Source organism: Malus sylvestris, chromosome 7 (assembly GCF_916048215.2).
Source record: "Malus sylvestris chromosome 7, drMalSylv7.2, whole genome shotgun sequence".
Taxonomy (NCBI): Eukaryota; Viridiplantae; Streptophyta; class Magnoliopsida; order Rosales; family Rosaceae; genus Malus; species Malus sylvestris.
In genome coordinates this window covers 21902080-21923529 of record NC_062266.1, presented here as the reverse complement: position 1 = coordinate 21923529, position 21450 = coordinate 21902080, and the positions used below count along the sequence as shown (strand labels likewise).

The following is a 21450-nucleotide window of genomic DNA, read 5'->3' as shown; positions in this document are numbered from 1 at the left end:
TTTGCTACTCATACTCTTGTTTATCTGTTAAATTATAAGGCATATCAGCTGTCTTAATGGTTAAATATGGATTAATTATATCTAATTTTGCTAGTATTTTATTTTTACTTTAATGTAACTGTGGATCTTCTCCTATGATTCTAGTTTGTTCGCCAATTGTAATAATTCTTCTAAACTTTTTGGTTTATCTAACTGTAATATTTCTATACGGGTTCCTTCTTCTAAAATCGGATATTCATGTTCAAATATTTCTTCATCAAACCCTTCTATGTTATTATGCTCATAATTTTCTTTTGAGTTTTCTAAATAATAACTATCTTGGCCACTAGGCTCTTCTATACTTATATTTTTGTAAACTTCTACAGTATTACTTTGGTCAGTTATTGTGATATCTCTTTTGAAAAATGTTATGTTAGGATTCATAAATAAAAAATCTTGTAAACTTTTCAAAAAATTTAAACCTAAAATGAATGGATATGGTCCTTGTAGACATCGAAATTTCGGTGAAATAAATGTTGACCAATAGTTACAATTTTAACGCTCACGTGTCACATAAATTTTACACGTAGCGTATGACTAAACGAAAAAATCAAAATAAATCGGAAAAGTCATCAAATAGGACGCATGTCAACACCTAGCAGAAAACGATTTATTTCATCTACATATTATATTCAAAATTAGGCCTTAGAAAATTCTATAAATAGAAAGCCAATGCATTCATTTTAGGGGAATTCAGAACCAATTTATAACCAATTCATATTACACCAAAACCTTGAAGCTCTGAAGCTCTGAAACTCCGAAGCTCTCAAGCATCCAGGTTCCCGAAGAATCAAGAAAGCCCTCTTCGTTCTTCGTTCATCGTTCTTCCAAGATCAAGCCCCGATGGCCCTTGGATCAACAATCATCCACCTTCAAGATCAAGCCTCAAAGGCCCTTGAAGAACTTCCACCAATTCAAGATCATGCCCCGACGGCCCTTGAAGAAAGTGTTCATCGTTCATCATCCGTTCATCCTAAGATCAAGCCCCAACAGCCCCTTTGGATCAACAACGTCGACAAATCCACACATTCAACCGTCCTTCAAGATCAAAGCCCAAAAGCCCTTGAAGGTCCGTTCATCATAGTTATTCAAGATCAAGCCCAAAAGCCCTCGAAGATCCGTCAATCATTGTTCTTCAAGATCAAGCCCAAAAGCCCTTAAAGATCCATTCATTACCGTTATTCAAGATCAAGCCTCAACGGCCCTTGAAGAAACGCTCATCCTCAAGATCAAGCCCCAACGACTCCTTGAAGATCCGCTCAAATCCACCTTCAAGATCAAGCCCACAGCCCTTGAAGAACGTTCATCCTTAGATCAAGCCCAACGGCCCTTTGGATCAATCGCACATCCACAAATCAACATCTTACGAAGATCGAATCAGATGATCAAAATTGAGAGAGATTGTAACCCAAAATCATCAAATACAAAATATTATTTTGTGCACGTGTTCTTGTCTCGTTTGTTTCAAGAAAAATACGTGTTCACAGTCCTACTTGTGAAACAAATGTTAATGGTAAATTAAATTGTTGTTTTTCTACTTTAATAGACCCATTATTAATACAATTTGTTAAATAAACTGGTCTTTCATCAAACTGTGTTATTCTCACTAGTTTTGCTAATTTTTCTCTATATTTTTCTAGTACTAACTCTTCTCTTATGACACTTTTTGTGCTTCCTATATCTATCATAACTGTTATTTGTATCTTATATTCTTTTGTTAATTCTATTTCACAATTTATGGTAATTAAAGAACTATTTTTTGGCTTTTCTATACTATGAAAAGTATTTCCTAATATTTCAGTACTTTCTTGTGATTCTGCTGAATTAATTTCTAATAACTTATTATTATAACACTTTTCGCACAATATTGAATATGTATTATAATATTTATTTGCAACTAATTTACTACACTTATGACATTTTTCTGGCCAACCTAAATGAATGTATATATATTTTTCTTCATGTTGTTCTTCTATGAATGCACACATATAATATTCTAAATCACTATTTGTGCTACTTGAATCTTCAGAATATGAGTCTATCATGTTAATGCTCTCTATACTAAAAATACTCTCATTATCACTTAAATCATCTAAAATGTATACTGACTAAATATCTTCATCTTCTTCTAACTTAAACAACTCCATCAAATGTACTTTTTCTCTTGATTGTTTTCCTAATTTTGGACATTTAGGTCTAATGTGTCAAGTCTCTCCACATGAATAACATTTACAACTACTCTTATATTTTGGTGCTTTATATTTTCTAATCCAAGGTCTGGCACTTCTTTTCCTAAATTGTTTTGAAATATATTTTATTTTCCTATATGTTCTTGAAGATTTTATGCTGAAATTCTTATATTGTTTGTAGGGTTTGTATAACCTATATTTCTTTTTGTATATTTTCTTATGCTTATTTTCCTTATGACAACCATATTGTTGTGGTAAATCTATATTTTTACAATTCATGTAAAATTGCTTCCTAATTTGTTTCTTAGCTTTTATTTGATTACACTATTGTCTAAGTATATCATATACTTGTTGAATTCTAGGGCCTACTGCAATATCATTTTTTCTTTGGATGCTTTTGTCATTCATTCCAAATCTTTTCTCCTATTGATCCTTTTATTTTTGTCATATAAGTATCTAGTAAATTAATATCACTAATTCTACATGTTCTTTCTAAATATTTAAAGAAGTCTATTGTATATTCAGCTATATATTGTAAATCACAAATTTGTAATTGTTCTAAATTTCTAATTGCTCTTATTTGTTCTTATTTGCTTCTGCCATCTAACCTATTATGATCTAAAAATTCCTGTTTAATCAAAGTAACAAAACCATCAATGTTAAAATGTGTTTTAGCTGTCTGATGCTATTCTGGATTTTGAACTTTCCATGACTAAAAATAATCAAAAATTAAATCATCTAAAGTATGCTCAAAGTAATCTAACATATTTTGTGAATTACTAAAATCTAGCATTAATGCTACATGTACGCAACATTTCTCTCATCTCTCAATCGTTCTTTCTTAATCTTGTGGATCTACATTATCTAAATTTAATATATTTCCTGCTATATTAATTTGTTCTAATTCTCTCAGATATGGAATCCTATTTTTTCTAGGTGGTTTTTATCATAGTTTCTTCAACATAATCTATTCCAGCTTGTTCTTTATATTGTTCATTTATTGGTCTCAAAAATTGTTGATCAATTCTACCTGTGTATCCTGGATTTTGTACTCCTGATGTACTACTTTCTTCTGCTGGATTACATTTTGCTTTCAATTCTAATAAATTATTATATTCTTTTGATCCTAAAATATGTTCTACTCTTATTTCTACGATTAATTTTTTCATCTCTTCATTTGAAATTCTATATAGTCCTAAATCATATGTCTTATATTTTTCTAAGTATTGTTCTTCATCTAAATAATCAATATCTTCTATAAACTTATCTACAATATGGTCAAAATTTTGCTCAACTAAATTAATATCTAAATTATCAAAAGCCATATAAATATTCTCATTTTCGATCTCACTTTCATCCTCTTCTATTTTTTCTAGTTGCTTGTAATTACTAAACCTAATTGTTGCTTGACTTGCACTAGTTTCATATATTTGAACTTTATCTGGTTGTCTATTTATTGCTACTTGTAAATTAGGTAATGTCCACTGAGTTCATTCTAAAAAGCTATTATCTACGAGTTTTGCTTCTATTATATTTACATGTTTACTACCAAATGTTTGAACTAAAATTTGAAATTCTAAATTAAACTTATGATTATATCTATCAGACACTTTACCAATATACATTAAGCTAATACACAAATTTTTATACTCTCCTTTCATATTATAATTTTTTGTTCTTATGCTTACTTTAATATATTTACTAAATTCATTAATTGTCATAACATAATTTGGAATACATCATATGATTGCTAAGTTTGAACTTAAGTATACTTCAGTTGTTGCTATTGCTGCTTGTTGGTGATTATCTCATCTATCATCATATATGTATACTAAAGCTTTTGTGCCTACTTATGCTCTGGTTAATCCTGATATTCCAATTAATATTGTTCCTATGTGAATCAGACTGAAATGTGATTTTCTCAAATGAGTAACTGATTCTTTACTAATTAAATTAAGTGTAACTTCTTTATCAATACAGTTGACTTCATGTTGACTGATTCTACTTACAATTCTGCTTCTATTTTCAAATAAGCCTAATTCATACAAATTATATTTATTTTTCTGTGTTCTCTCAAAACTTCTTCTAATAAATTCTTATGTTTCTTCTTCATTTGGATAAATATCTTCAGCTCTAACTACTTCTTTTCCTTTTCTCCTAAAAAGTTCCATTTTCTGTTATCAAAAGGATTTATCTTAGGTCTTCTAATATGATTATTTGTACTTAAAGTTAAATTTTCTAATTTTTTAAACAAAGATGGTGGAAGCGATGAAGATGCTTTATGTAAGACTTGATTTATTTATGCTATTTGTTCTTCAACTTGATCTAATTTTTCAGCCAAACTTAAAACTAATTGAATAATTAAATTATTTTGCCTAATGGGAATATTACTACTGGCTACTTGTGTTGAAAAATCTGTTAAACCTACTGGTTCTTTATCTAGCTTACTAGTTTCTTTCAAAGTTTGGATATATTTTCTACTAGTTCTAGAATCGGTCATTAAACTAATAATTTATCTACTTTATTATGCAACTTATCTACTCGTTCACTCAACTCTTTTTGCACTAATTGAATTTTTTGAACTTCTAATTTTAACTGCTCAACTATTTCTAATAATCTAAGTTCTACCTGCTTAGGCTTACTATCTATGAGATCAACAAGCTTTTTTATCTCTCTTTAGCTAGGAAACATTTGAATATTTTTATTATTATCTTCTAACTAAGATGTAAAATAATCTAAATTTTGTCTAATTGTTTTTATGAAATTTTTCTGAAAATACTCTAACAACTGGTTTAACAAATAATTATGCTTATTATTTTCTAATTTTATATTTTCTGCTTGACTAATAATAAGATCTACAATACTATTAGCTTGTGGATTTTCTTCACTATGCAAAATATGATTATGTTTTCTCAATTGAAAATAACAAACTAAACTATTTTGGTCCAAGGTTATTTTTCTTTTTTGAGGTTCACTAATTTCAAAATTAAGATAATCTATCATAAACTACAGTCTACCTTTTTCTAAAATTACTGCTAACTGGTTTCTTAGAAACTCTATTTCTTCTCTCAATGTCTCTAAAACTTGATATGTCTCTAAACTAGTTATATTTACAACTAGTTATAATTACGAATAAATGAAGGATGTTCAAGATAACCAAGATAAAACTTATGCTTCTTCAAGGACCTGCTAATTCTTTTGGATATATATGCTAATCTTCTCTTTATGCTAGTTATAGTTGGGTGTCTGGGACAATAAATACCTGGTGATTGTGGTTGACAAGGTCTACAAGGACAATAGTATATGTTGTTCATACAAAATAAACAAGTGTGATATCAGTTGTTTCAATGACTTTCGTCCTCAATGTACTTTACTATTATAATTATACTATTAAAATGCTAAACTTGGCTCTAATACCAGATTCGGATAGCAGACCCTGTTAAATAGTCGAATGGCCATTATAACAACTAGACATAAAACCTTGCACATGGAACTCGACGTGTTTCAGCATGACGACCACTCACAGTACTTAAAGGCTGAACTCAGAGGTACCCTGATTAATGTCCAGTTATTTGTATGGCAAACATTCAGCTATAACAAAATACTCGAACAAAATATGATCATCAGTTTAACAGGTTAATAATATAACTACAATAGTGTTTCCCTATTTTGGACTAGAAGTCTTAATTAAACAAACACACTAAAGAAATAAAAGAAAGTTTACTTAAGACTAGTACACTTGAACTTTTATTGATATATAGAATGTTTGCAAAGAAGTGTTTACAAAGTATGCTATGAAGGTTTTGGATGCTTGAATGTTTGCAGGTTGAAGTATGATATGAGTATTGTGTTGAGGTGTTGAGATGTTGAGGTGGTTTTTATAATGAATGGAATTCCTCTTATATAGACTAAATGAGTATACAGTGGTATAAAAATTTTAAAAATGAATGGTGTGGACATCTCCTTGGTATTTGTCACTTTGCTTCTACTATTGCTGAAAATGTCAACACTATTTCTGGAACGTGGTCTGACTTTTGCTTTGTTTGATTAATGCATGTGAACTTGCTTGTCTCCTTTTGCTTTGCATGTGAACTTGCTACATAGTTTTTCTCCTGGAGTTTTTGTATTTGCTTTGATGAAGAGCATGTGACTTCTTATGGATGATGGAGATTGGGATATTTTTTATTTGTTCTGTCAGAAGGTTTTCAAGGGCAACATTGCCATTTTTTGAAATTACTTGTCCTTATGGTTAAATAAAAGTTTTCTAGGGTGTTTCCATTAGTTTTCCCTTGATTTTATGGATCATCTGTCTCTATCAACATTATCTACAAATCTTTGTTTACAAGTACTTTTCTTGTTTTTTTTTTTTTTTTTTTTTTGTCTTTTTTTTTAAATAAAAAGGATACAACTGATGGTAAGCCATTGTATTTATTTATAGCTTTTTATGAACACTAAACTCTAATTTAAAAAAATAAAAATAAAAAATAAAAATAAAAAATAAAAAAATAAAAACACTAAACCCTTAATTGTTCTCTTAAAAAATCATAAAAACTTCAAAATTGTTTAACTAATATTTAACAATGTGTGATTGTATAAATTCACGGTAAATTTGGTTTAGGATTCATATGTAAAGTGATGCTTTCCTATTAGGTTTTTGTATTATTTGGTGAGTAAGTTTCTCTCTCCTCATAGTTTATAAATAAAGGCACCAATACATCTACAAATTCTCTAAGCCGTATTCTCTCATTTTCTCTCTCTATTGCTGCACCTCCCTCTCTCCTTTCAGTAAATTGCTCACAACACGTTATCAAGCATGCTTCATTTTCACTCTCTCTTAATTGAACCACTTGCTTCTCCAATGTGTTGATCAATTGTTACGACCACTTGCAGCACTTGACGAGTTGATGCTTCTTTATGCCCTTAGTTTTGGGCACGTCTCCTTCTTTGTTGTTCTTCTTCTTGCTCATTTTCTTGCAACCTACTTAGGTTATCCATTGTTGAAATAACTTTCTTTTTAAAAAATCTATGAGTTGAGAGTTCGGAGGATGAAGTAGATGTGGTGGTTTAAAGGGCTTTTATGGAAAAAAAAATATGTGGAATCAGTAGATTGGATAAGAACACGTAATTGTCACATTCCGGCCCGGGCCTAAATCAAGGCGTGTTGGCCGTCACGCCTTGATCTAAGTCAGGGTGTGTTATAATACTACATAAATGGTCGATAATCTTAACAAAATCTTAGCTAATGTTATTAATGGATAATGACAAATGACACATCGAAAGTGGTTAAAAATCTTAGGTAATAATGACTCATAAAGAAAACCCAAAACCCAAAAAACGTAAAATAAAAAATATATTTATAAATAGTAATCGTTATTGTCCATACTCTTTCTTCTTTGAAAAAGGTGAACTTGCACAAAATAATTATTTTTAGAGGACAAATCTCAATGCTTGTCCTTGGCCTTGCATTACCCCTAAAACCGGTGAACTTGCTCTAAGAAAAATGCCAAGCAAGTTCCAGAAAACCCACAAAGCTGCCATTCTACTCTGAGCTGCCCGAGACCTCAACAGAGCAAAAATCAGAGAGCCGCTGAGAGTCAATTTCTTCGCCTTCGGCATGTCAAAACCCAACCACCAGGTTATATATCTGCCTATTTTGTTGCTCTTATTTCCTATTTCTCCACTGCTTTCGCTTTTGAATCTTTCTTGCTGCAGAGTTCTCAATTTTTACCATGAACTGAAGTAAAAGCTTTTCTTTTTGGATTATTAAGTGCCCAGAATGTTTCACTGTAATTTTTTTGCTGTAATTTAGTCTCGTGGTATAAAAAATTTTATGGGTATTTGCAAGTTGGTTATTGTGTGGACAATTTTAAGGTGATTTATTTACTTGGAGTGTAAAACCTAGATAAAATTTGGAATGTAATAGCAGAAATATATGCTTGATCATATGGGTTTTGGTTTAAATTAAAAAAAAAATGGAATATGGGTGAGCAATGGAAGGTGAATCTATATATTCACCATCTAACGGTCAGATATGATTAAATTTGAAAAGGAATAGCAGAAATATATGCTTGAGATTCATATGGGTTTTGGTTTAAACTTAAAAAAAAATTGGAATATCGGTAAGTAAATGGAAGGTGAATCTATACATTCACCATACAACGGTCAGATATGATAATTCTTTATTTTGGTTGCATATATGACCGTTAGATGGTAAATGTATTACATAAATGCATGTACCGTAGCCATGTCCGGGAGGTAGCATGGTGTGAGAATGTGGCAATGCAATGTGAATTGTGATATGTAAAGTTGTGTACTTTTGTATATTTATATATATGTGTGTGTGTTACTGATACTCGGTTTTGAGTCGTTGTTGGATATGCACAAATGATTTCTGCAAACTTCTGCCATATGCTGAATCGATAACAACCAATTTCTCATTATTTCATTTTAACAAATTCTTCAGAATAATCTAGAAATCAAGCGGCACGAGGATAATATTAAGTTCCTTCAGAATGAGATAAACTGCTTAGGTGAATCTATACTGGAATTGCAAGGTAAACGCCCTCCCTCTCCTTCTAATTATCCATCCAAATCGCAGTTTGAAGTACGATGCTTCGGGTACTTTCTGTAATAAACTAGGGTTATTCATTTTGATTTTGTCGAAAAGAAAGTTCTGTCACATTGAGTAAGTTCCAGCTCGGCCTAGTGTTAAATTAGCAGGACATAACCGTGTTCTACACAATTCATCTGTTCTTTTCTGTCTAGTATGTTCTAGATATGACACTACCAAACCTCGACTGTCTTTCCAGTGAGTCTTGCAAAGCATCAGTCGGCCAATGGTACTGTAACAACAAATGAAAACGGTCCTACTGCTGAGGAGGAAGACCAAATATTGCGGCACGAAAAATCCGCGGCTGGCTTATTGTGCAGGCTGAAACTGTTAAAATCACAGCATGCGAGTCAGGCATTGAATTTGGCTCTGACAAAGGATGTGCTGGGTATTGTTGGCATTGTTGCCACACTTGGCAGAGTCGAGGATGACAACCTTAGCAGGTCAGATTTTCTTATTATCCATTTCTTTCTCCTGGTATAAAACAGAACTTTTTCGCTGGATTGAGTCAAAATTTCTTCACATTATATTCCTTGACTGGCTTTATTGATCGTCCAAATTAAAGGATTCGTGATAACGGATTAGTAGGTTGCATTGTCGAGTTCATTCCTGCTTTAGGTTCTGCCACTGCTCAAACTTACTGTAACTGATATAATTTCTGATTTAAAAAAGAAACATCATTGGTCTTGTTTAACCAGACAAATAATAGGCCAAACTAGTATGTCGGGTGCATATGGGGGCCTTTTGAAAACTAACGGCCTGCTTTTATGATTTAACCTTTGACCCATGAAGGCCACTATTTACAACCTTGTCTGATATGTGCTTCCCTGTAACTTTGAACTAGGCTTCTGTCGGAGTACTTGGGACTGGAAACTATGCTAGCAATTGTATGCAGGACAAGTGAAGCCGTTATGGTTCTAGAGAAGTATGATGGGGATGGGACAGTACTCACCAGCGCTGGCATACATGGTCTAGGAGCTTCTATTGGGAAGAGCATAAAAGGGCGGTTTCTGGTCATATGTCTAGATGATTTGAGGCAAGAAACCCGTTCAACGTTTTCTTTCAAGTTGCTATTACTTACCACATTTTTAACCGTTGTTTGTTTTTAGTCCATATGTTGGGGGATTTGTAGCTGATGATCCACAAAGGAAGCTTGCTCTTCCCAAACCACAGCTACCAAATGGGGAGTGTCCGCGCGGCTTTCTTGATTATGCAGTGAACACGATCAATTTGGATGGCAATAACTTAGTTAATGTTACCAGCAGTGGGCATGGTCTCAGAGAGACACTATTCTATAGTCTCTTTTCTCGCCTCCAAATATTCAGAACCAGAGCAGAGATGCTTCTCGCTCTCCCATGCATAAATCATGGAGCACTGTCTTTAGATGGCGGGATTATTAAAAAGAGTGGCGTGTTCATCCTGGGAAGCAGGTTAGTTTGGATTTAAAATAAAACTCACAAAACTTTTGTCTAATGGTAATACTGATTTTTCTTATAAAATTGTTATCTACTCTCATCAGCAAAGATACAGAGATCAAATTTCTTGCAAAATCCGGAGAATCTAGTATGACTGCAAACTACGACGAAACTGAGGATATGATCAAGAAGCTGAAGTTCAAGCGAAAGCATGTTGCTGAGGATATGCAAAGAGAACAAGAATTGTTGGACTTCGCAAAGGCAAACTTGGCACAAGTGTGATTCCAAGAATTTTCCTTTCCGCTGGTACTGCCCCAAGGATGTCTTGAAAACTGTAACATATAATTCATGAGCTTTTATCATTGCAAATTTATTCATGTGTACCACCGTTATAGACTGGATGTTACTCGCTAACTTTTTCGTGTATCGGTTATAACAGATGCATTCAGGCCAAGATGGCAGGCATCGGCAGATTGGTCGGTTTTTAGGCCACGACGGAGGCATCCGCAGATCGGTTGGATTGTTTTGTTTTCAATTGCTGCCTCTTGTGCCTTCTTTGTACCACATTGGAAAAGCAGCAAAGTGTGGATTTTCTCCGTCCGTTGCTTATCGGTTGGCTTGAACCTGTACTGTGTTCATCCTCAAATCATGTTTGGTTTGTAATCGTATTGTAACCTTAGAAATTATGGATTCTTTTTCCATTTCCATGAAGAATAAAAACATACACTGGCATCAGTATTTTTCGCCTCAAACTCTTTAATACACCCCACGTTTACTTTTTCGGTAAAAATACCCCATGCTTACTTTTCAGTTAAAAATATTTTAACACACGCGATTTATTTACCGAAACTACCTTCACACTCCACGCACGCCTTGAAAAAATATCTTAATTCTGTCATTTGGTTTCCTTATCCTGAGTAGAGGATTGTTACGGTCATATAAGTCCAATATAATGCATTACTTGGCTTTTCTTAACCAAGTACCATGTGATAATCTCCATGGATGACGAGTCTGGAGGATAGCATCTTCAATCTTCCTACTTAAAACCTGAATGAATTTGCACCCCCACCATCTTAAGAAAAAAATAGAAAACATTCTTAAATAATTTATAAATTGATTGAATTTTTTTTTTTAAGAAAAAAATATACGTCATCCAGAGCCTCTAAATAGTCAATTTCATATTCCATTCGTTTGAAAGTAAGCTTTTCTTCATTACTGTGTTTGTGGTTTTAGTGATTAGGGTTTTGTACTACAATGGAAGGTGTGAATGGATTTGAGAGCTTGAAGAAAGAGAATATTAGGATATAGGTTATCTAACTTTGGGGTGTTTTTTTTTTTTTTTTTAACAAACGATATTATCGGCACTATAGGAGAGGGGGTAAGTTGAGCTTTACAATGGGTTAGCAATAATGTACTTCAAATTTGTCTTTGGCTAGAATCGAACCTAAGACCTCTCACTTAAATGTGAAGAGGAATACCACTAGATCATAGCACTAAGTGACAACTTTGGGGTGTACTTAGAAAAAGGAAAAATTGGTTTTCAAAACCTTATGGAGTCCAAATGGTCATTTCATATTCGAGCATGCAAGTCATTCGCAATGAATTTTTACGTGAGGAGTATTCAATAATATGTGAGATGCCAATAAAACAATCTTTTTTAAGAAAAAATTGATTGTATGGGAGAATTTTTTTTGTTTTAATTTTATTATAAATTAACTGCATTTGAAATATTCATACATTTTTTAATAGATTGCTTATTAGTCAGCAAAAGATAATACAAATTATAGCCATGAATATCGAGAACCTTTGCTGTATATTTAAGAAACACACATTGTCTGATTACTCTCACGGTCACGGGGCATAAATTACAACAAAGATGCAAAAACATCAACAATCCTAACTATATGCAACATTAACTAAAAAGAGCATGCCAGATTTCTTGGAAATTATCTCTCAAAATTGTTTTTTCTAACAATCCGTGAAGTAGTTGGTTTTTTATACCTAAGTAACGTAGTTTAATAAAATTCCCATACATCCCTCCTCTATTTTTCAGCAATTGATTAGAATTCTTAAATTCTTCCCTGAATTAAAGTTTTCTTACAATTGTAAGAATTTGTTTTGGAATAACACAACACTCAGCCTACTCTCATTCCGCTTTCATTGGTGGGTGGTACTATCCACACGCTTGTTTTTATCTTTCACACTCTCAATTTCTTATCCTCGAATCAAATAAATTGAAAATGATCAAAAGACCTAAATTAATTGATATATGTGAAAGGTAATAAGAGGTGTGTAAATAGCATTGCTCTGTTTTTAGTGGTTCGACTTTCACATAGGAAAAAACGACATGAATTTTTAGTGGTCTTCACACGAAATTGTGGGTATTATGGTTTGTTGTGAGTGGATGAACGTTTTATTGTATAAGTATATTCGTAAATATTTTATTGTTGTAAAAAAAAAAAGTATTATTATTGTCACTCTAAATTTTCGATATTTAGAAGAACAAAAAAAGACATTTTGCAGTGCCAATAACATTACAAAAAGAAAAAAAAAAAAAAGGGAAAAAAAAACTTGGGCCTTTTCGTGATGCCCATTTGGCAAAGCCCTCATGAAAAAAGCGAAGCAAACCCAGCAAAGACCGTGTTCTTGGCCAATCGCTGCTTTCTCTTCCTCTCAGGTACGTGCGTGCTTTTACTACATAGCTCCATGTTATTGCGCAGAGCGGTAGACACGACGAACTAAGCGTGGCTAACTATAATTTCCTCGCACTTTCTTTTCACTTCCAATGAACACAGATGCTTAAGTTGTTTTTTTCCGTGTGAATTCCCGATTTCCGTAGTTTTTAACCTGATGACCATAACGTGTTTGATGAATTGCCTGACTGAGAACTGGGTTTTGTAATTTATGCATCTCTCTCACTCAATCATTCATATTTTTAGCAAAAATGTTGCATTCAAATGAAGTTTAATGTCTTCCAAAACGTTAGGCAACTGATGTGAGTATGATTTTGTCTTTCTACATTGTTGAAAGGCCAAATAGAGTTTGATATTGTTCCACTACTTGCAGCTGGAATTTGAAGTCGAGTTGTACCAGAAATGTTTCTTCGGAGGCTCGCGGTATCATCTTTCTGCTCGAGAAGGTTTTTTAGTAGTAACAGCGTTAACAATGATCTTGCAAGAACTATTGCTGAGCTTAATAAGGTAATGTATTGTGTATGCTTCTTATTTACGAATGCTGAGTTACGAAAATGAACTGCCTTCCTTTTTCGCTTTGCTATTAGATTCAACCAATTACGCCCACGGTGGCAGACAATGGGGATTGGAAAATGAAATCCACTGCCATAAAATTTATCTTATATTCAGAACTTCAATTTGAGCTTTCTTATTGATCTCGACAAGTATTTCGTAGTTGTTCTACTCGATACCTTATGTCGAAAACTCTCTTTTGAAGAACTTCAATAAGGCATCTTGCAACATAATTCCATGTATTAACAATATCCTGGTTTCAGGAAATGGAATCGGTATTTGGTGAACATCCAGCAAGTGGACCCCCAAGTTTTCCAAATAACGATTCTATGGCTCAAGAACCCCAATTAGCACCTCAAGAAGAGGGCGAAAACGAACTTGTCCTAACTCACATTGGCAGTACAGGGGAAGCGCAAATGGTGGATGTTTCTCCCAAACAAAGCAGTAAGAGAACTGCCATTTCGAGCGGCAAGGTAATTCTTGGAAAGCAGGTGTTTGATTTGGTTGTAGCTAACCAGATGGCCAAGGGTGACGTCCTTAGCGTGGCGAAAATTGCTGGAATAAGTGGAGCAAAGCACACAAGTAATCTCATCCCGCTATGCCACAACATACCACTGACCCATGTTAGCATTAATCTGTCACTAAATCCGCAGGATTTCAGCGTGGACATTGAAGCGGAAGCCAGTTCAACAGGGAAAACAGGGGTTGAAATGGAAGCAATGACAGCAGTGAGTGTTGCTGGGCTAACAGTGTATGATATGTGCAAGGCTGCTTCGAAATCTATACAGATCACGGATATTCGACTCGAGAGTAAAACTGGTGGGAAGAGTGGGGACTGGTCCAGGGAGGAGTAATGCTGCAGTGATGTGTGTGCAGAAGATTATAGTGCAGGATGTCACTGTCTGCAACTTAATGCTTTTGTGCAAGATGCCACATTGTAATGAAAGCACTCCATTTTTGGGTAACGTGGAGTATGAATTGGGTATCTTTCCTTTCTCAAGTGAAAGCTAGTTGTGAGTTGTGACCAAACAAAATGAAAAAAATAAATGGCTAGCTGCAATACTTTTGGCTCATTATTGTAAGGAGTCATTCATCGTACACGAATTGGAGTTTGACGTATGTGCATAAATTTTTTGAATGGTGATTTTAATGAGGTATTTTTATTTGGCTGAATTGCATTAATAATCCTTCTTGTTTACTCGGATTTTCACTTTCATTCTTATAGGTTTTTCTGTTGCACTTTAGTCCTTGTAGTTTCGTTCAGTTAGCATTGCAAGTCCAATCTGTCAAATGAGACAAAGTTCCTTCCAACTTGGGTTTTTCAAACGAGAGGATGTGTAACAAATTGAATGGAAGAATCAACCTAACCGATGGATTGAACTAAAGTGAAAACAAAATGAAACTACAAAGCCACGAAAATGAGTAATAACAAAGACTACAGAGACGAAAAAGTAAATTACAAGAACTATTAGTGCAACTTGACAGTCTTCTTGTTCATGTGTCGGACTATGATTTGCAGTTAAAAGACGTAGTGTTCTTATTGAATTAGGGCTTGGCTGGTTTAGAAAGCTTATCTAGTTGGGTAAACTTGGAAGTGTAAGAATGGTTTTATGGTCTCTGCCACGCTTTAGTGCTCTTTCCAGTTGATGATTCCTCTTTTCTCGCCTGCTCTTTTTAGCTCAAGTGCCTGCTTTTGCCCCCACACGGTTTTATGTAAGCAGGCTTCATCTGAAAAGAAGTTAATATCTCAAGCAAATTTTGTCCAATCTGGTAAGCCTTATTTCTTCTTTTTCAGAGTGTGTTTCTTTTATCCAGGCCTTTTTGTCCGGAATCAAGAGAACAGATGTTACACTTACACCTCAGTAGTTACACTGTTTTCATACGGAAAAAAATATATAAAAATTCACTTCAGTCAAACAACTTCTAGAATTTTAGGTATAATCTTGCAAAAATACTTGATGCTCATTAAAAGGACACTTTTGCATCTAAACTAAAGAGAGAATTCTATTTATCTGTAAATTACAGTTTGAATTATATATATATATATATATATATATATATATATATATATATATTAGAAATTGCTATTGATATTTTAAAATTTTCATTTTTCACTCTAAGTTTTGTATAATTAGAAATTAAAATACACTCGTAAGAAGTGTAGAATAAGATTTTTTTTGAGTGCTAATAGTAGTTATATATATATATATATATATATATATATATATATATATATATAATTTATTTATATATATATATATAATTTATTAAGAAAAATAAATTGCACATATGTTAAACTTGTTTGCACATAATAATGGCTTCTTACATGTGAAGGCTTCATAATTTTTGCATAAAAGTTTTTGATAAAAAACAAATTATAGTTTTGATGAGGCTCAATATATTAAAAAAAATTCAAAACTTCAAAATCAGAAATGCATTGATAGAAATGAAATTTGAAGTGAGCCTTATGACCCTTGGTTCTTAGTTTACTTAATCTTTGCTTACAACCGAGTTGATCAAGTAATATTTGGTCTCTACTTGATTGAGGATGTTTTAAGTTCGACTCATACAAATACAACATCAGATATATTTGTTTTGAGTTAACCGTCAATTATAAAAATATACTATATTATGAGAGAGAGAGAGAGAGAGAGAGAGAGAGAGAGAGAGAGAGAGAGAGAGAACCACGGGAAGCACCAACGTCGTTTTTCAACTTGCAAGAAGCTCCATCACAAGAATAATCGTAATAGCTACATGGAAATTTCATGTTTCTTTTTTTCTTTTTAATTCGAAGTCAAACAAATAATGAACAATTTGGAGGGAATGGATTAGTTAGATATGAAGATGATTAAATTGAATGATGCATCAGAATTCACGAGTCGTTTTTTTTTTTTTTTTTTTTTGTTAAATGATTCACGAGTCATATTTATATATGACCAACCAACCAACATTAAATCTTGCCGAGATTGTTGGATTTTGGTCCTGGGTAATCCACATGCACCCATGATTTTCATTATCACGTTAAAGTCGAGGAGTGATTTTTCAATGTGATATGTAGACGGGGTAGTACATCATGTGTCATTATACAAATTGTGTAATATGTGTGTTAACAAGTTAATAACTTAAAAGATAAAATTTCTCACCACTTCTATAAAAACACGTGGTGTACCACCCGGTATTCCCGTCACAATGAAAAACTTCTCCAAGTCAAGCATTGTGTAACTCATGAATAAATCTTTCCGAGCTTGCATCTGGTCTTGGGTTCCAAGATCAGCCAATGAAGCAGTAGATTTTGTTGTGTTGTATTATGAGACGAAAGATTATGTTTGGGTTGAAAGACCACCCATCTTCGTTTGCGAGAATCCCAAACAAGAACGGTCTTCCATGTCCCCTAGCTAGTTTCTTGGTTTTGGAGTATGTAAGGGGACGACGCTGGCCTTGCACGCTATGTCTCTATCCTTTCCCCCACTTCTCGTTTTTATGTTGTTTCTTGTTAGCCTGCCGTTGGTTTTCGTTTGTTCTCTCTTGACTTCGGTCCTAGTATGAAGTATCCAATTTAACAAATAAATAAATAAAAATATAACAGAGTCACACATCAAAAGACAAGATTCTCTTTAACTAACAAACTGCGTTTGAAATGGTTTGAAGAGCTATTTAATATTATTCAGGATGCTCTTTTAAATAACATATGTAATTGGGGCGAAGTATTACGTCTAACTCATGTTTTTTATTTCATTAATGAATAAAGCCTATCTCCTACTGTCGGAGTTACAATAATAACAACAATAAAGTATATCCCACTAAGTGGGGTCAGTTGACGAATTTTAGAGCGCTATTGTGCTTGGTTTTGCACCAAGTCCTTTGTTAGCTCCAAGTGATCCATGTCTTTTCTTAAAGTTTCTGCCTATCTTCCTACGCCTTCATCTACCCTTTTGCCTCGAGCCTCTATTTTATAATCATATTTTCTAACTGGAGCATCTGTAGGTCTTTATTTCACATGTTCAAACCACCTTAACCAATTTTCTCTCATCTTATCTTCAATTGCAGCCACTCGTACTTTACCTTGGATATTCTCGTCTTTAATCCTATCTTTCCTCATGTGCCTTCTCATCAACGAAGCATTCTAATCTCTGCTGCACTCATTTTTAGAATGTTTTGATGCTTAATCACCTGACATTCCTTGCCATAAAGCATTTATGGCCTTATTGTCGTCCTACAAAAAAATTCCTCGAGCATTATTGGCATAAGAAAGTCGCACAATACACTTGATGCACTCTTCCACATCATTCATCCAGCTTATATTCTATGGTTGAGATCTTCATCCAATTCTCAATTATTTGGTAAGATAGATCCAAGATAACGAAAGCGTTCACTCTTTATACTTTATGATCCCCAATCCTTACCCCTATCTGATTTGAACCACTAATTCTCATTAAACTTGCACTCTATATACTCTGTTTTTGACCTACTTAGGTGAAGACCTTTAGATTTCAATACATTCCCCCAAAGGTTAAGCCTCACATTTACTCCCTCATGCGTTTTATCTATCATCACTATATCATCTGTAAAAAACATACACGAAGAAATATTATATTGAATATATCCCGTTAACTTATCAATTACCGTTGAAGTTATTGAAAAAACAAATCTTTAGTGCTAGTGCTCTAAAGAACTTGTTTAGGATCACATACTCTTATTAGTACTTCAGTCTGACCCGTTTAGGACCCTTTCGGTAACCACCTCGAGTCGGAGCGGATTGTCCTTGTATGATCCAGGTCGCCTTACTCATTTCGGAATGGGACCAGGGTTGAGATGAGAACACGCACTGAAACGAAAACCCACTGCCATGTGAATCACTGTTCTGAAAAGGTGAAAAATATGGTCCAACGGTTTTTAATCCTATCATCAACTGCCTATATATAAGATTAGATGAGAGAAAATATGGGACAAAGGTTCCATGTGATTAAAAGCAAGGTAATGAAAGGATTTTGCTTTTTATCACACAATGTCTTATGCAACCACACCATATTAGGGAAATTTTCTCTATTATTCCGGCAAGGTGAACTCAATCTAATTACCTCAATTAATTATTGTTGATATAAGCATTCATTAACAATCATAATACAAGAAAAATGGAAGGTAGCTCATTTTTTTAGACCGTATTTTGTAAACCACGTAATATGATGATTAATGGTTGAATACATTCTTTTAATGATTTAAACAAAAAATATGGTTGAATACCTTCTTAATGATTTATACAAAAATTTCAATTATCAATTGTCACATGACGCGATCTACATAATTCAATTCGAATAAATAGTCTCTATAACTTCACTTTTAATACAAACCCGACTTTTACCAACCCAAACGAATGAACCACTTAAACGCTAGGATCACTTCTGTCTATTTCAAATCCTTTTTTGTCTTGGAAAATAAATTTTGTGATGAGGGCATCTGTCCATAAATAACATGCTCATAACATATACTAGCATATGGGCACACACAAAATGTGTAAGAAATTTTTTTATTTTGTGTTTTTGAAATAGAAGGAGAAATGAAGATAGTGATAAAGAATGTGGAAGTGGGAAGTTTTTATTTTTATTTTTATTTTTATTTTTTTAATTAGAGATATGTTAGGATTTGTCACATTCCAACCCGACTCCACTCTGCCTAGCACGATATTGTCCGCTTTGGGTTATGACCACGCCCTCACAGTTTTGTTTATGGGAACTCACACGAGAACTTCCCAGTGGGCCACCCATCATGGGAATGTTTTTGCTCGAACTCGCTTAACTTCGAAGTTCGTATGAAACCCGAAGCTAGTGATGTCACAGCCCGTCCCGGGAAGTTATTTTTGAAATTGTGAAAAGACGGAAATACCCTCGGACGTTGAATAATACGTGTGTGATATGTATTGGTTTAATTATTTGGGATTGGTGACCCAATTAGAACTAAGATTTTCTTAGGTTTGGTTAGTGACTTTAGACACACATACATCATCTCTCTCTCTCTTCCCCGTGTCTTCTCTCTCTCTCATCCCTCTCGATTTTCTGTTTCTTTTCCGTACAAAACGTACGGACAATCTAGAGACCAAACTTTCAAGCACGGATCGAAGGTAAAAAGGTGAGATTTAGAATCCTTGTAACCTCCTGAGTTCATCTATACCATTTTTCAGGTAAGAAATACTTCAAAATCACGTGAAAACCTTATGTTTGTACCATACTTAGGGCCTCCGTATTTAGATCTCGTATAAATACTCGGGGGACTCAAATGTAATTATGTAATAAAGGTAGGGGCAAATATGTAATAAGTGATGAGCCCTTATTCTATAAAATGACCCCTCACTTTCCTCATTAAGGGAAGCCAATTCTTAGGCTATACCCTCACCCTCTTAGAGCTCTCATCCTCACAGAGAAGCTCTCTCTCTCCCTCTTCAACATCTCAGATAAATACAATAATCAGTGTGGACATAGCCCAAACATTAGGGTGAACCACGATACATCTTATGTTGTTTACTTTCTTGCAAATTCACGTCGGATTTACGTTATTCCAAGACCCCTCCGGTTTTGTGCATCAACATTTGACGCCGTCTGTGGGAACCAACACGAAAAGTTATGTCGGTTCTCTCTCAATTTTTCACCTCCACCGTGAATCTGCAGAAACCCAAGAACCAAACACCTGCACAGTCACTGCAAAACCCAGATCTTTCGTTTCAGCCCCCGGTCACGGCGGCATCGATGGAAACACAGTCACATTCCCTTATCCTCTCTGTCTCTTCGTCTTGCTTCTTTCTCTCTCTCTAGATTTTAGAGAGAATTGTAGTTGTAGCCTTTTGACGTTGCTAGAAATCTCAACAGAGAAGAGAAAAAATGTTGTTGGGGAAGAGACCAAGGCCTCCGATGAAAAGGACCACAAGCATGTCAGAAATCACATTTGATCCGAACACCATCAGCATTTCGCCTCTCAACTCTCACCCTCACTAGATTCTCCTCTTTCTCTCTCTAAATCTCTGTTTGAGTTTCTCTCTCTACAAATGGCTTGTTTCAGCGGCGTCGTTTTGGGTCCTAATGGCGTCATTCTTGCTGGCCTCGACGGGGGCGCAATCCTCTGCATCGTCTCCAGCCAAGTCTCTTGCGCTTTCTCCCAAACAAGCTTCCGCTGCTTCTTCTCCATCGAGCACTGCATCATCGACCTCGCATTCCTCATCTCCCGTCGTTGACTCCCCACCTTCTCCCCCATCGTCGTCCCCCGCGATTGTTCCCTCTTCAGGTTTTGGATCTCCCTTCGAGGCTCCAGTTCCTGCCAAGGGTACCGTTTTGAATCGGTTCTCTGCCGCCGGAGCTCTAGCCGTTGAGGTTCTTCGTTGCAGTCGGGTTCGGCCTTCACATTCAAATAGAACTAGGTCCGGGCAACCTATGCACCCTCTATTTTATCTTTGACACACCCCCAACTTCAGATATGCCCAGAGCATTGGTTACTCCAGACACAAACCATCCAACAGGAACAGTTGGCCATCAGCACCATAACATGAGTGTTCTTCAGCAGCATATTGCGTTTTTCGACCAGGACGACAACAGCATCGTCTATCAGTGGGAATCTTTTACTAGGGTGGATTTCTTCTCCTTTCTTTCCCATATACATCTATAACATTCACAAGGCAAAGCACGGTAGCGATTCCGAGACATATGACATATAAGGAAGGTATAGCCCAGCCAACATTGAGAACATGTTTAGTAAGTATGCCCATACTGTGCCTGACAAGTTCACGTTGGGAGAGTTGTGAGCCATGACTAAGGGGAACAAAGTTGCCTTTGATTTCTTTGGATGACATGTCGGTCTCGCTGGAAAGGGGAACAGAGTTGCCTTTGAGAAGATGCCCACTCTAAAAAGATAAAGCTTCATATTATTATTTCTATCGTGATTCCTTTTGTCTGTCAGGTGAAGAGACGGAG

At 34.6% G+C, this 21450-nt stretch overlaps 2 protein-coding genes across 3 annotated transcripts; both read left to right on the top strand.

Annotated features, from left to right (window-relative positions):
• The first annotated feature begins 7635 nt into the window (after window positions 1-7635).
• On the top strand, window positions 7636-11005 carry LOC126630536 (protein DEFECTIVE IN MERISTEM SILENCING 3-like). The gene is made up of 7 exons (XM_050300650.1): window positions 7636-7863; window positions 8692-8782; window positions 9038-9281; window positions 9683-9874; window positions 9948-10268; window positions 10358-10559; window positions 10693-11005. The coding sequence occupies exons 1-6, from the start codon at window positions 7843-7845 to the stop codon at window positions 10533-10535; spliced, it is 1047 nt and encodes a 348-aa protein (XP_050156607.1). The 5' UTR covers window positions 7636-7842; the 3' UTR covers window positions 10536-10559; window positions 10693-11005.
• Window positions 11006-12831: 1826 nt separating this feature from the next.
• LOC126627786 (cyclic pyranopterin monophosphate synthase, mitochondrial) lies at window positions 12832-14683 on the top strand. Of its 2 annotated transcripts, none has more exons than XM_050297337.1 (3): window positions 12832-12930; window positions 13320-13453; window positions 13762-14683. In XM_050297337.1, the coding sequence occupies exons 2-3, from the start codon at window positions 13349-13351 to the stop codon at window positions 14350-14352; spliced, it is 696 nt and encodes a 231-aa protein (XP_050153294.1). In that variant the 5' UTR covers window positions 12832-12930; window positions 13320-13348; the 3' UTR covers window positions 14353-14683. The 2 variants fall into 2 exon arrangements, with proteins under 2 accessions (XP_050153294.1, XP_050153293.1); XM_050297336.1 differs by lacking the exon at window positions 12832-12930 and adding an exon at window positions 12959-13248.
• The last annotated feature ends 6767 nt before the right edge of the window (window positions 14684-21450 follow it).

Coding starts and splice junctions, on each gene's coding strand:
- LOC126627786 (XM_050297337.1), top strand. CDS start 13,349: ATGTTTCTTCGGAGGCTCGCGGTATCATCTTTCTGCTCGAGAAGGTTT. Junction 13,454..13,761: donor CTATTGCTGAGCTTAATAAG/GTAATGTATTGT, acceptor TCCTGGTTTCAG/GAAATGGAATCGGTATTTGG.
- LOC126630536 (XM_050300650.1), top strand. CDS start 7,843: ATGTCAAAACCCAACCACCAG. Junction 7,864..8,691: donor TGTCAAAACCCAACCACCAG/GTTATATATCTG, acceptor CAAATTCTTCAG/AATAATCTAGAAATCAAGCG. Junction 9,875..9,947: donor ATATGTCTAGATGATTTGAG/GCAAGAAACCCG, acceptor GTTTGTTTTTAG/TCCATATGTTGGGGGATTTG.